Here is a 12,922-nt window from a genome sequence, read left to right on the forward strand (position 1 = left end):
CTTCAAATGGGATAGGGGGTGGGCTTTCTTAAGTAGTTCTTCCTTCTTGAATCCACTCTTCTTTGTGGGTGAGGGTATTGTTGGCACCTGCACACTGCAAACGAGGCGCGGGGATGTCCTGCTAAATAGGCAAAAATATGGAGCAAATGGTTTGACCCACTGCCACGCTGTGAATGGGGATGTGATATTGTTTCTATTGTATGAGACATCAACTGCTGCTATTTACTCACGGATTGTGGCCTTCTGATGCGACCTATTGTACCTCTAAAAAAAACAATAAAAATTAGTTTATAAAAAAAAAAAGTATGGAACTGTAGGAGAAGTTTTCTCCATTTAGTCTACAAATGACATTTCATTTGGGAAGATAAACTTTTGCACTTTGACAGCTAGGGGTTTTGGGTATATATTCATAGAACATCTGCAATTCCCCTAAATAATAAAGTGTCACTTATTAGTAGTTCCTTTCACATTTAATATTCTGTCCACTTCCAGACAGGTCCCTAAATTTTGTGCACAGTACAAATTATATTTTTGTATTTATTTCTCACCGCCGCACCCCGACACTCCTTCCTCCTCCTAAGAGAGAACAGGTTTTGAACTGAATGTTATTTTTTTAGGCAAATGAAGCATTCACTAAGACCTCATGCTATCATTATTTCCACTCGCACTGTTTGGCACGTTATGCTCATCACATGGAGGAAGAAGTGCAGAGCATGTTGGAGGAGCAGGAACAAAACCCGATTGCCCCGCCTCAGCAGGTAAATTCAGCATGGCTAAGATTACACATTCAGTATCTTCTAAGATTAATCATGAGTTTCATGTTCCTGCTATTGCCATAGTAACAACCTCTGTAGTCCTTGCTCTAAATTCAGATGGGTATTCTTTGCTTACATATGGTCACTCTCCTGTTGCAGCTCTCATACTGCTATGTACCATTCAGCTGTGCTTTGTCACTGGAAAATCTGTTACTCCTCTTTTATGAAAGTCCCTTGCTGATTATGCTCTAAGAGCACACGTGTACACCTCTTTTATCACAGATATACCCTTCTGATGTTCTCTTCTGTGTCATTGCTATCAAGACTGCTAAATCATATGGTAATGGTTCGTCGTCTCTGCTGTCACCTTTGGCACCTTGCTGCCTATTTTCACATGGGTATTGGTCTCATTCCTGATATTGCATGTGTGCCTTTCTATCTCTGCTCTGATATTATAGGATATCCTTTTGTGTCTGCTTACTGATATCACAATTACGATTTTATCAGTTCTCTTGAATTGCATAGGTGCCTTTTTGTCTATTCTACACAGATTCCCTAATTTCTTGGATGGGTGCCTTTCAATCTATGCTTTGATCATTCACAAACACACACACATACATTCCTTCCTACCCCTGCCCCACCCCCGATTTAGCCTGTGCTCTGATAGTTCCATACATTCTTTCATTGCTTTCTGTTATAACATGGGTTTCACTCCCTTTCCCTGGATCCTTTTGCCTCTGGTCCATAGTGTCACGTGTGTTCTCAAGTTTGTTCTGGCAGCCTCCTTTCTGTGGCATCATATGGGCTGCATTGCTTTATTGGTTTAGTATCACATAAGTGCCATTCTATCTGTGAGATCTCATGTTCATTTGTAGGTTGAAGCCTACCAGACAGCATAGCTGTCTGGTTTGCTGACGATATCTTGGGGACATTCGAAAGCTTCTCTGGGAATGCATTCTGCCAACTGCGTGCCATTGGCTTTGTGTTTTGTAACTCACATTTGCTTGCTGTCTATTTCTTGGCTTTCTTTGTATTAGGCCGTCCATCTTGAGTGTGTCCCTTCCCTTGCCCAAACCTTATTTACTGTATTCTTCCACTAGTACTGAATTTCTGTAAACAGGCCTTCAAATCTTGTTCTTATCTTGTCACATTTGCTGTGCATTCAAAGGCAGAGGTCAGATGTCAGGCTCTGTCTTTCAGGGAGCTTGGTGTTTACTTTTGTTTCTCTGATTTCAAATTTTGGGCGGGGGCGCTGTACGATTTTATATATATTTTTTCTCTAGCACAAAACAAAATTCAAATGTCTGTAAACGAAATGCACAGATATAGAATATGCGAAGCACATTTTTAGGTAATTCTGAAGTGTGGTGGAAGCAAATATTTTTTATATGATCAAAACAAATCAATACACTAGGTGATAACATTACCACACATTATAGTTTGTGCGCTATATACTTTTATCAGCAAAACTGTATATCTGCAAATGTGAAGGTCATTTCAATTGAAGATGTGGTGTCTGCAATGGCAGTGCCCTTCCATACAATGCATACACCACTTTACCCCACTCCTTCTACTCTGCACCACTCCAGGCAACCGCACTCCACTCTGCACCATTCCACACTGCGCCACTGCACACTGCTCTGCGCCACTGCACACTGCTCTGCGCCACTGCACACTGCTCTGCGCCACTGCACACTGCTCTGCGCCACTGCACACTGCTCTGCGCCACTGCACACTGCTCTGCGCCACTGCACACTGCTCTGCGCCACTGCACACTGCTCTGCGCCACTGCACACTGCTCTGCGCCACTGCACACTGCTCTGCGCCACTGCACACTGCTCTGCGCCACTGCACACTGCTCTGCGCCACTGCACACTGCTCTGCGCCACTGCACACTGCTCTGCGCCACTGCACACTGCTCTGCGCCACTGCACACTGCTCTGCGCCACTGCACACTGCTCTGCGCCACTGCACACTGCTCTGCGCCACTGCACACTGCTCTGCGCCACTGCACACTGCTCTGCGCCACTGCACACTGCTCTGCGCCACTGCACACTGCTCTGCGCCACTGCACACTGCTCTGCGCCACTGCACACTGCTCTGCGCCACTGCACACCGCTCTGCGCCACTGCACACTGCTCTTCGCCACTGCACTGTGCTCTGAAACGATCTATTCTATGCCGCTGTATTCTGTGTCACTCTATTCCACTCCCCTGCCACTGTACTCTATGCCACTCCGCCCCACTGCGCTCTGCCACTCCGCCCCACTGCGCTCTGCCACTCCGCCCCACTGCGCTCTGCCACTCCGCCCCACTGCGCTCTGCCACTCCGCCCCACTGCGCTCTGCCACTCCGCCCCACTGCGCTCTGCCCCACTCCGCCCCACTGCGCTCTGCGCCACTCCGCCCCACTGCGCTCTGCGCCACTCCGCCCCACTGCGCTCTGCGCCACTCCGCCCCACTGCGCTCTGCGCCACTCCGCCCCACTGCGCTCTGCGCCACTCCGCCCCACTGCGCTCTGCGCCACTCCGCCCCACTGGGCTCTGCGCCACTCCGCCCCACTGGGCTCTGCGCCACTCCGCCCCACTGGGCTCTGCGCCACTCCGCCCCACTGGGCTCTGCGCCACTCCGCCCCACTACGCTCTATGGCACTCTATTCCGCGTCACTGCACTCTATGACACTCTGTTTCCACTCCACTCCACTGCACTCTATGGCACTCTGTTTCCACTCCACTCCACTGCACTCTATGGCACTCTGTTTCCACTCCACTGCACTGCACTCTATGGCACTCTGTTTCCACTCCACTGCACTCTATGGCACTCTGTTTCCACTCCACTGCACTCTATGGCACTCTGCTTCCACTCCACTGCACTCTATGGCACTCTGCTTCCACCCCACACCACTGCACTCTATTCCGCTCCACGCTATGCCACTCTGTCACTGCACTATAATCTGCACCACTCCACTGCACTCTACTCTAAACCACTCTACGCTAGCGCACTTTACCCAACACTACTGTACTATGCGCCACTGCCCTCTTTGCCACTGTACTCTTTGCCATGCCACTCTACAACAATCTTCTCTACGCCACTGCACTCTATTCCACTCTTCATCACCGCAGTTTACCCTGCGCCATTCAACTGCTCTCTACGCCACTGCTCTCTACGCCACTTTACTAAAATCCAATGCACTCTATGCCTCTGCTCTTTACCCCAATCTACTCTGCACTACTGTAGTGTATGCCAGTATACTTTACAATTCTTTACTGCAATGAGCGTTACTTCACTCTACACAACTGTGCTCTACGACCCTCTGCTCTGCAACACTGTGCTCTATGCCACTGCACTCTACTCTGCCCGACTCTACTCTTCACCACTCTGCTGCACTCTGAGCCAGTGCACTCCACGCCAATCCACTCTACCCTGTGTCGATACACTTTACCCCCACTCTATTATACACCACTGCACTCCGGCACAGAGTAGAGTGGCAAAGAGTACAGTAGCTCTCTACTCTGTGCCACTCTACTCTGAACCACTGCACTCTACTCTTCATCACTCCACTCTATTCTGCACCACTAAACTCCATCACTGAACTCGTCACCCCCCCATTCTTCCCTACACCACTCCACGCTATGACACACCACTCTACACCATTGCACTTTATGCCACTCTACTCTTCCACCACTCCAGTCTGCGCCATTGCACTCTACGTCACTCTACTCTGCACCACTCCCGTTTGCGCCATTACTTCACTCTACTCCACTTCACAACACTCCACTCTACCTTTCTGTTCCATGCACCCATACTCCACTCTGATACTCTACTCCACTTCATGCAACTCTACGAAACTACTACACTCTACGGCGCTTTACACAACTCCCTCTATGCAACTTTACCCCACTCTGTCCTACCACACTCTGGCCCGTCTGCGCCTGGACCGCGCCTAGTGTCAGGAACCCTGGCCCTCCAACCACCCGTTGGTATTCCGTTGCCGAGCTCCGGGCCCAGGACCCCAGACTCCACAACAGCTGCTGCATCACTTATCCCATATCAACCGTAGGACCGTTCGCCTGCCGCCGTTGCAGTTTCACATGCTCTGCACGGCCCCCTGCCTGCACTGGAACCCTCACCACACCCACCCTTCCGACCACGAGCACCCTGGATTGCTCCAGTGCATCTTGCTCAATGCCAGATCCCTCTGCAAACACACCTCCAAAATCTGAGACACAATCACCTCCCTCACCCCAAAGTGATCTTCATCACCGAGACTTAGCTGAACCCCTCCTCAACCTGCCGACCCAGCCATCGCAATGCTCACGAGCTACAAGATCATACACTGAGATCGCACCAGCAGACCATGGAGACGCCCTGACCGACCACATGGAGGCAAGCCCCAGCCCCACCAAGGAACTCTTCTGCATCATCAGAGTTCTACTGCCCTTCAGCCACCAAGAACACGGTCCACCCTTCCCAAGAACTGTGCGAAATCCTTGCAGACTCCTCCCACAAGATATCCCCCATCTACAGCAATTTCAACCCCCTTCCCACCAACTTAGACAACCTCTTCACACAAAAGGACACCACCACAGCTACTGCCTGGGACCTACTCACAACACAGGACACCACAGCCATCAAGATCTCCCTTCACTCTGGAGCACTTACTGATAACTGTGCTCTGCCTCCCTCGCCCTTGCACACTTCCCTGCTGCTGCTGGAGCTACAATGGAGGTTTTTCCTTCCCCTAACTCTTCCTGTGTACATCACCTTTGTTCGTGTACTTCAGAAGAGGACTCAAGACCTGGCTTTTCGAGTGCGGCCAGCGAGACCACAGAGCCTGGATACCCTCATGGGGTGAATAGCTGCGCTGTACAAGTTCTGACTGATTGACACTACGCCACTCTACTCCACTCTGCCACTCCACTCTACTCTACACGCTTGACTCTACAACACTCTACGTCACTATGACATTTCACTCTCCTACATTACTCCTCTCCACGACAATCTACTCTGCTCTAATTCACTCTACTCTACAACACTTTGCTCCACTCTGCACAACACCCTCTATGCCACTCCACAACACGCTCTATGCCCCAACACACTCCTCCTCTTTACGCCACTCAACTCTCCTCCGCTCTATGCCCTTCCACTCAGCGCCTCTGTACTTCCTCCACGACACCCCACAACATTTAGACCACGCCACTCTATGCCACTTATCGACACTTCACTCTCCCTTATCCCACTTTTAGCCTTGCTTAACAGCAGCCATTCTGGTGTACAATATTGGCAAAGCCATTAGCTCTTGCACAGGTGAGATCTATGGCTTTGACATGGTTTGTTCTTTTTGCTTTTCATTCACTTGCTTAACCTTCTGTCCATGCTCCGAGTTCAAATGCCTGGCCTGTGTAAAGTATCACATATGTGCATTTCAGCCTCAGTTTTGATATTGCATATATTAACATTCTGCTTTAGCATTTATATGCCCTTCTTTCTTTTGGTATTGCATGTGTACTCTGACTGTCTCTTCACTATTATCACAAGTATCCTCCTCTTTACTGTCTGATCACCCAAGTATACTGCATTCAGGTGTGCATTCTGTCCTGTGTACCTCTGTGTCTGCTCTGATATCACGCAGATTCTTTTCCTTTTGCTCAGTATCACATGGGAGGACTTCTGTGTTTGCTTGAATATCAGATGCATACCTATGTCTCTCTTCTTACACAGATTATTGGGGTGCAGTGTCCAGTCTGTCGTGAGCCTCTGACCTACGATCTTGCGATGCTTGAGGCTGCTCCTCCACCTAATCACCCTTTGGTAAGAACTAGAACTTGCGTATAAGGGACATTTCTGGTGATGCAGACAATGACTATGAAGTAGTTGGTGCAGTCTAGGGGCTCTGCGGCATTTGTTGGGGACGATAGCAGTAGGCTAAAAATAGTAGGGTAACATAATTTCTTCACGTGCCAGTATGTCACTGCTTAGCCCATCTTCTAATCCCACTCCAGGAGGTTTACAGCCCAGACAAAAGGACAATTCAGCACCTACGAAAACTGCGCAAAATCTTTGAAAAGCAGCAAGCAAAAGGTGGCATTATAGACCCAGAGGCTGAGCGGAATCGGTACTTCATCAGCCTGCAGAAGGTGAGCTAAACGAATGGAGCTAGTGTAACAGTGACCAAAGTATATGTCTGTGGTATGGGGAGTGTTGGAAAATGGTGGGACCTTCAAGAATGTCTCCTGTTGTATAGATTGTCATGTTATGCTCTATTCTTCTACATTGTTTGGATTTCTATGATTGCCGCTACAGCATGCTCTTGCTTTTTCCAGCTGTACATCACAATCTGTCAAATTAGTTCTTTTCTGAAGTTCCAGACTGCAGGGAATCTGAACCCCACCCACCTCTTGTCCCATTTAGATTACTATGATTGGTCTCTCTGATTACTTCTTTTCTTCTCTTCAATTTATATTTTTTCTCGTCCAGTAGGCTGCTTTGCTGTTTGCCAAATTCTGTGTTTTGCTTCACATGTACAGCTCTTCCTACCTGTGCCTTGTACTTAATCACATTTTCGATAATTTTCTCTCCAAGCCCCTAAGCACTAAAATTCCGTGCCTCCCTATTCCTTTTCTGCACTCCTTCTGTCTGTTATCACTTTCCTTTATCCTCCTTCTTATTGCTAACTTCTTTTCATGTCTTTTTAGGTCTCGCGCCTGTGATTGCAGGGGCGAAAGCCCCTGCTGTCGCAAAGCGAGTCTATTGTAATCGTTTCAGTCCTTTCAGCTTTCAAGGACTACCTAGAGGAGACAAGAGACTGTCACGCGCACGCAGCCTGCCGGAATCGGATCAGGTCGCGCTCGTGAACACGCGCTCCGATTCCGGCAAGCTCTTCAGTCACCATGGATCACGCACGCACACAGAGACACGCACACGAGCGCACACATACAGACACACACCACACCTCCCCAGCCCCCCCGCTGCCGCTGCCCCCGCCCACACACACACAAGCGCGCGCACACACAGACAATTCCCCCCCGCCGCCGCCCCCGCCCACACACACACACACACGCACACATACAGAGACCCCCCCCAACTAACCCCACTCACCGCAACGCCGGACTCTGCAGCCTCCGCGGGGCTCTCCCTCGGACATGGGAGCCCCGCTTCACCACTCCTCTGGCCAGGCACTCCGTGGGCGCGGGCTTCTGAAGACGGAAGTCCCGCCCCACACCAGGTTTCAGTTTCGCTCATCTTCAAGCGTCTCTGTAGTTCAAAACCGGGCCCCGTCCAACAGCCGCCTCTACAATCACAAGCCGCCCTAGGGTAACGAGGATAACAACCCCTACCCCTCCAGACGAAAATGAGGAGGAAGAAGAGGACGAGAACGACGAAGACGAGGAAGATGTGGGTGTAGAGGAAGTGTTAAACTGGAGCCAGCCGCCCTCAGGCGTAAGATTTAAACTATTGAGCGAAGAGCCGGATTACCAGGAGAAATACTACAAGCAAGTCCTAGACCACTTCAGCTTCCTGAAGCATGGCAGCAAGACTTTCTTCCAAGATACCTCATCACAGGTGCATGCCCTCTCTTTACATCACTGAGTACTCCATTGGCTGGTCAGAGTTAACACGCTCTTTCTCTGAGTGCAGCCTTCCAGCACGTGTAAACAAACTGTTCCCAGGGCATGATTAAAATATGTGCCAGAGTTGGCTAAATTATGCTGTTAGAAAAGGCAGATTATGCATCACATTTGGTGACCGTATTGGGACTGAGGGACCGCTTTTGGCGCGTTGCCTTTGCGGAAAAGGCTGCTTTATTGAAAGAAAGCAAAGGCCAGACACACTGCAACCCAGCCTTAAGAGTCGCCGGCTCCGGATGTGGTAAATAACAATACGCGTCTTACACGTCTGTGCATTAATAGGCTTAGAGACAGTAATGCGAGCTGCGGCCGGGGTGCTGTGCCTGCGCTAATCTAGAAGCCGGGGTGTGAGGGCGGCCCCAGTGCGTGCGGCCACCTAGGAATGCGCGGTGCATGAGGGCACTGAGGAGACGCTGGTGCGCGTGGGCACCGAGGCTTCAGAAGTACTTGGGGGCACCAAGGCAACATAGTATATGTTTTGAGGCAACGCTAGGGCACAAGGGCAAGTTCACGGGGGCACCGGGGCAGACTCAGTGTATGAGGGCTCCGAGGCAGCGCAGGCACACGGGCACCGAGGATGCATCGGAGTATGTGCCCAGAGCTAGTTCGTGCTCGAGGGCACCGAGGCCAGTCTCAGTACATAAGGCACAGAGCATAATGGTGCCGAGATAACCCCACTGCATGAGGGCACAGAGGCAACGCCAGTGCGCGAAGTCTCCGAGACAGCACAGTGCCAGGGCCGTAGCGCATTGTACCCGTGTTTCTTCCACCTCTTTCTTTTTTCTGGCAAACACAGTGCGTGCAGTGCGGACTGCTCTGTCCTCCTGCTGCATCCAGGTCCTATCTCGTACAGCCCTAGTGAGTGCACTTCGGTTTCTGCTCACAGGGAGGCACATTGACTGCAGTGCTGCCCTGACAACCAACGTGTCGCTGTGCAAACCGTGCTGCACGAGGCAATGCTTCCGACACTGGCCCCCTGTGCCCAGGCAAGGACCAGCTCTGGTGCTGTGGCGCCTCCGGGAGGTGGTAATACTCATCAGTGGTAGTGCGCTGGGACACTCGGCTTCCTCGAGCAGCCAGCGCCTCCCACTCCACAACGTGCTGCCTGACGCAGTCCTGCTCACACGAGCCCATCCCCTGTTGTGATGTGGTACCTCCGGGATGTGGGCATGAACACCAGGGGCAGCGCACTAGTCCAACCAAGGGGTAGCTGCACACTTGCCCGTACAGCACTGGTGCCAGGAGGGGTCCTCCTCTCCAGAGGGGGCAGCGGGTTCCGTTCGGGGCATCTGTTCCGAGAGGTCATTTAATGATTTCCCATTACAGCTGCAGAAACAACTCTCGCAGCGTGCGTACCACACATTCAGCGCAGCCCAAGTTTAGACCAGGCAGGCAGGGGTTTCCCTTTATAACCGGCCCCTTCACGTCGGCGATGACACTGTTCGCCCACAATTTTCTGTCACGTCCAGGACTAAGCTTCCAAGGCCTCTAGTCTGTCCTGCAACACTTACTTGTTTTTTTAGAGGAAACACTGAAGGATTAAAGCAAGAGTAATTACTGGGCTTTCAGCTATGAAGGTGCATCATAACTGAAAGAATTGGCTCAGCAACCACGCTGAGGAAGGAGCGACCTTAGCAGCAAAGAGCTCTCCAACACTCCTGACAGCACACTGCAGCCATAGCAACAGAGCAGGGCTGTCCCAGACAGGGCCCGCTGTACAAAAGCATCGATAGTTCGAATTTCGCATACAAATGGACTACTTTATGTACTGCAAAATTGCGGAGGGAGGGAGTCAAAGTTCCTGAGGTGTGTGTGCAATTAATCAGCTCCTGTGTATTACTCTTTACCTTCTGTCTTTGTACACCTCACAAGAGAGCTGCCAGTAAGTCACATGCAATGCTATCCCTGCTACACCCTCACACACCCTCACGCTCACATACCCCCAACACCCACACCCCCTCACCCTCCCTCACCCTCCCTCACACCCCCTGACCCCCTAACACCCTCACACCCCCTCACACCCCCTCACCCTCACACCTCCTCACCCTCCCTCACCCTCACACCCCCTCACCCTCACACCCCCTCACCCTCACACCCCCTCACCCTCAAACACCCTCACCTTCACACCCCCTCACTCCCTCTCGAACTCACACACCCTCACTCACCCTTACACCCTCGCCCTTACACCCTCACACACCCACCCCCTCCCTCACCCTCACACACCCCCGCACCCTCACACCCCCTCGCTCCCCCACACCCTCACACCCCCTCACCCTCCCTCACACCCCCTCTCACCCTCACACACCGTCTCCCACCCTCACACACCGTCTCCCACCCTCACACACCGTCTCCCACCCTCACACACCGTCTCCCACCCTCGCACACCGTCTCCCACCCTCGCACACCGTCTCCCACCCTCGCACACCGTCTCCCACCCTCGCACACCGTCTCCCACCCTCGCACACCGTCTCCCACCCTCGCACACCGTCTCCCACCCTCGCACACCGTCTCCCACCCTCGCACACCGTCTCCCACCCTCGCACACCGTCTCCCACCCTCGCACACCGTCTCCCACCCTCGCACACCGTCTCCCACCCTCGCACACCGTCTCCCACCCTCGCACACCGTCTCCCACCCTCGCACACCGTCTCCCACCCTCGCACACCGTCTCCCACCCTCGCACACCGTCTCCCACCCTCGCACACCGTCTCCCACCCTCGCCCACCCTCGCCCACCCTCGCCCACCCTCGCCCACCCTCGCCCACCCTCGCCCACCCTCGCCCACCCTCTCCCACCCTCGCCCACCCTCGCCCACCCTCGCCCACCCTCGCCCACCCTCGCCCACCCTCGCCCACCCTCTCCCACCCTCTCCCACCCTCTCCCACCCTCTCCCACCCTCTCCCACCCTCTCCCACCCTCTCCCACCCTCTCCCACCCTCGCACACCCTCTCCCACCCTCGCACACCCTCTCCCACCCTCGCACACCCTCGCACACCCTCTCCCACCCTCGCACACCCTCTCCCACCCTCTCCCACCCTCTCCCACCCTCGCACACCCTCTCCCACCCTCGCACACCCTCTCCCACCCTCGCCCACCCTCGCCCACCCTCGCCCACCCTCGCCCACCCTCGCCCACCCTCGCCCACCCTCGCCCACCCTCTCCCACCCTCTCCCACCCTCTCCCACCCTCTCCCACCCTCTCCCACCCTCTCCCACCCTCTCCCACCCTCTCCCACCCTCTCCCACCCTCTCCCACCCTCTCCCACCCTCTCCCACCCTCTCCCACCCTCTCCCACCCTCTCCCACCCTCTCCCACCCTCTCCCACCCTCTCCCACCCTCTCCCACCCTCGCACACCCTCTCCCACCCTCTCCCACCCTCGCACACCCTCTCCCACCCTCGCACACCCTCTCCCACCCTCTCCCACCCTCGCACACCCTCGCACACCCTCTCCCACCCTCGCACACCCTCTCACACCCTCTCCCACCCTCGCACACCCTCTCCCACCCTCGCACACCCTCTCCCACCCTCGCACACCCTCTCCCACCCTCGCACACCCTCTCTCACTCTCACTCACTCTCACTCACTCACTCACTCACCCTCACCCTCACTCACTCACCCTCACTCACTCACCCTCACTCACTCACCCTCACTCACTCACCCTCACTCACTCACCCTCACTCACTCACCCTCACTCACCCTCACTCACCCTCACTCACCCTCACTCACCCTCACTCACCCTCACTCACCCTCACTCACCCTCACTCACCCTCACTCACCCTCACTCACCCTCACTCACCCTCACTCACCCTCACTCACCCTCACTCACCCTCACTCACTCACTCACCCTCACCCTCACTCACCCTCACTCACTCACTCACTCACTCACCCTCACCCTCACTCACCCTCACTCACTCACTCACTCACCCTCACCCTCACTCACCCTCCCTCACTCTCCCTCACTCACCCTCACTCACCCTCACTCACCCTCCCTCACTCTCCCTCACTCACCCTCACTCACCCTCACTCACCCTCACTCACCCACTCACTCACCCACTCACTCACCCACTCACTCACCCACTCACTCACCCACTCACTCACCCACTCACTCACCCACTCACTCACCCACTCACTCACCCACTCACTCACCCACTCACTCACCCACTCACTCACTCACTCACTCACTCACTCACTCACTCACTCACTCACTCACTCACCCTCACTCACCCTCACTCACCCACTCACCCGCATAGCATCACAAAACATAGCATAGCATAACAAAACACAGCATAGCATAAAAAAAACACAGGATAGCAAAAGATAGCATATCCTAATTATTCCCAACTCTCCTTTTATTAAGCAACATCTGACAGTTTGCAAATCATCTTTATACACTAATTCAGAGTTTTCGAAAAAATGTATGCAACGCATTGTCATACACAATGCCAATAACTGAAACTTTAATGCTGCAAGACCTATTGCATTGTAAATGCTTGTTATTTCTTGTGTTCTGCAGTTTTGGACTGTTTGTATAAATTGAGTG

At 53.2% G+C, this 12,922-nt stretch overlaps 1 protein-coding gene across 6 annotated transcripts in view; it reads left to right on the top strand.

Moving 5' to 3' along the window:
• Nucleotides 1-12,922, top strand: part of RNF25 (ring finger protein 25) — a 115,221-nt gene that overhangs the window by 78,273 nt on the left and 24,026 nt on the right. For all 6 annotated transcript variants that reach the window (XM_078652682.1, XM_078652687.1, XM_078652686.1 and 3 more), the window contains 3 exons: nt 618-758; nt 6,475-6,564; nt 6,756-6,890. In XM_078652682.1, coding sequence (XP_078508808.1) covers nt 618-758; nt 6,475-6,564; nt 6,756-6,890 — 366 coding nt within the window. The remainder of the gene's footprint in view (nt 1-617; nt 759-6,474; nt 6,565-6,755; nt 6,891-12,922) is intronic.

Source organism: Lissotriton helveticus, chromosome 7 (assembly GCF_964261635.1).
Source record: "Lissotriton helveticus chromosome 7, aLisHel1.1, whole genome shotgun sequence".
In the NCBI taxonomy this organism is placed as follows: domain Eukaryota; kingdom Metazoa; phylum Chordata; class Amphibia; order Caudata; family Salamandridae; genus Lissotriton; species Lissotriton helveticus.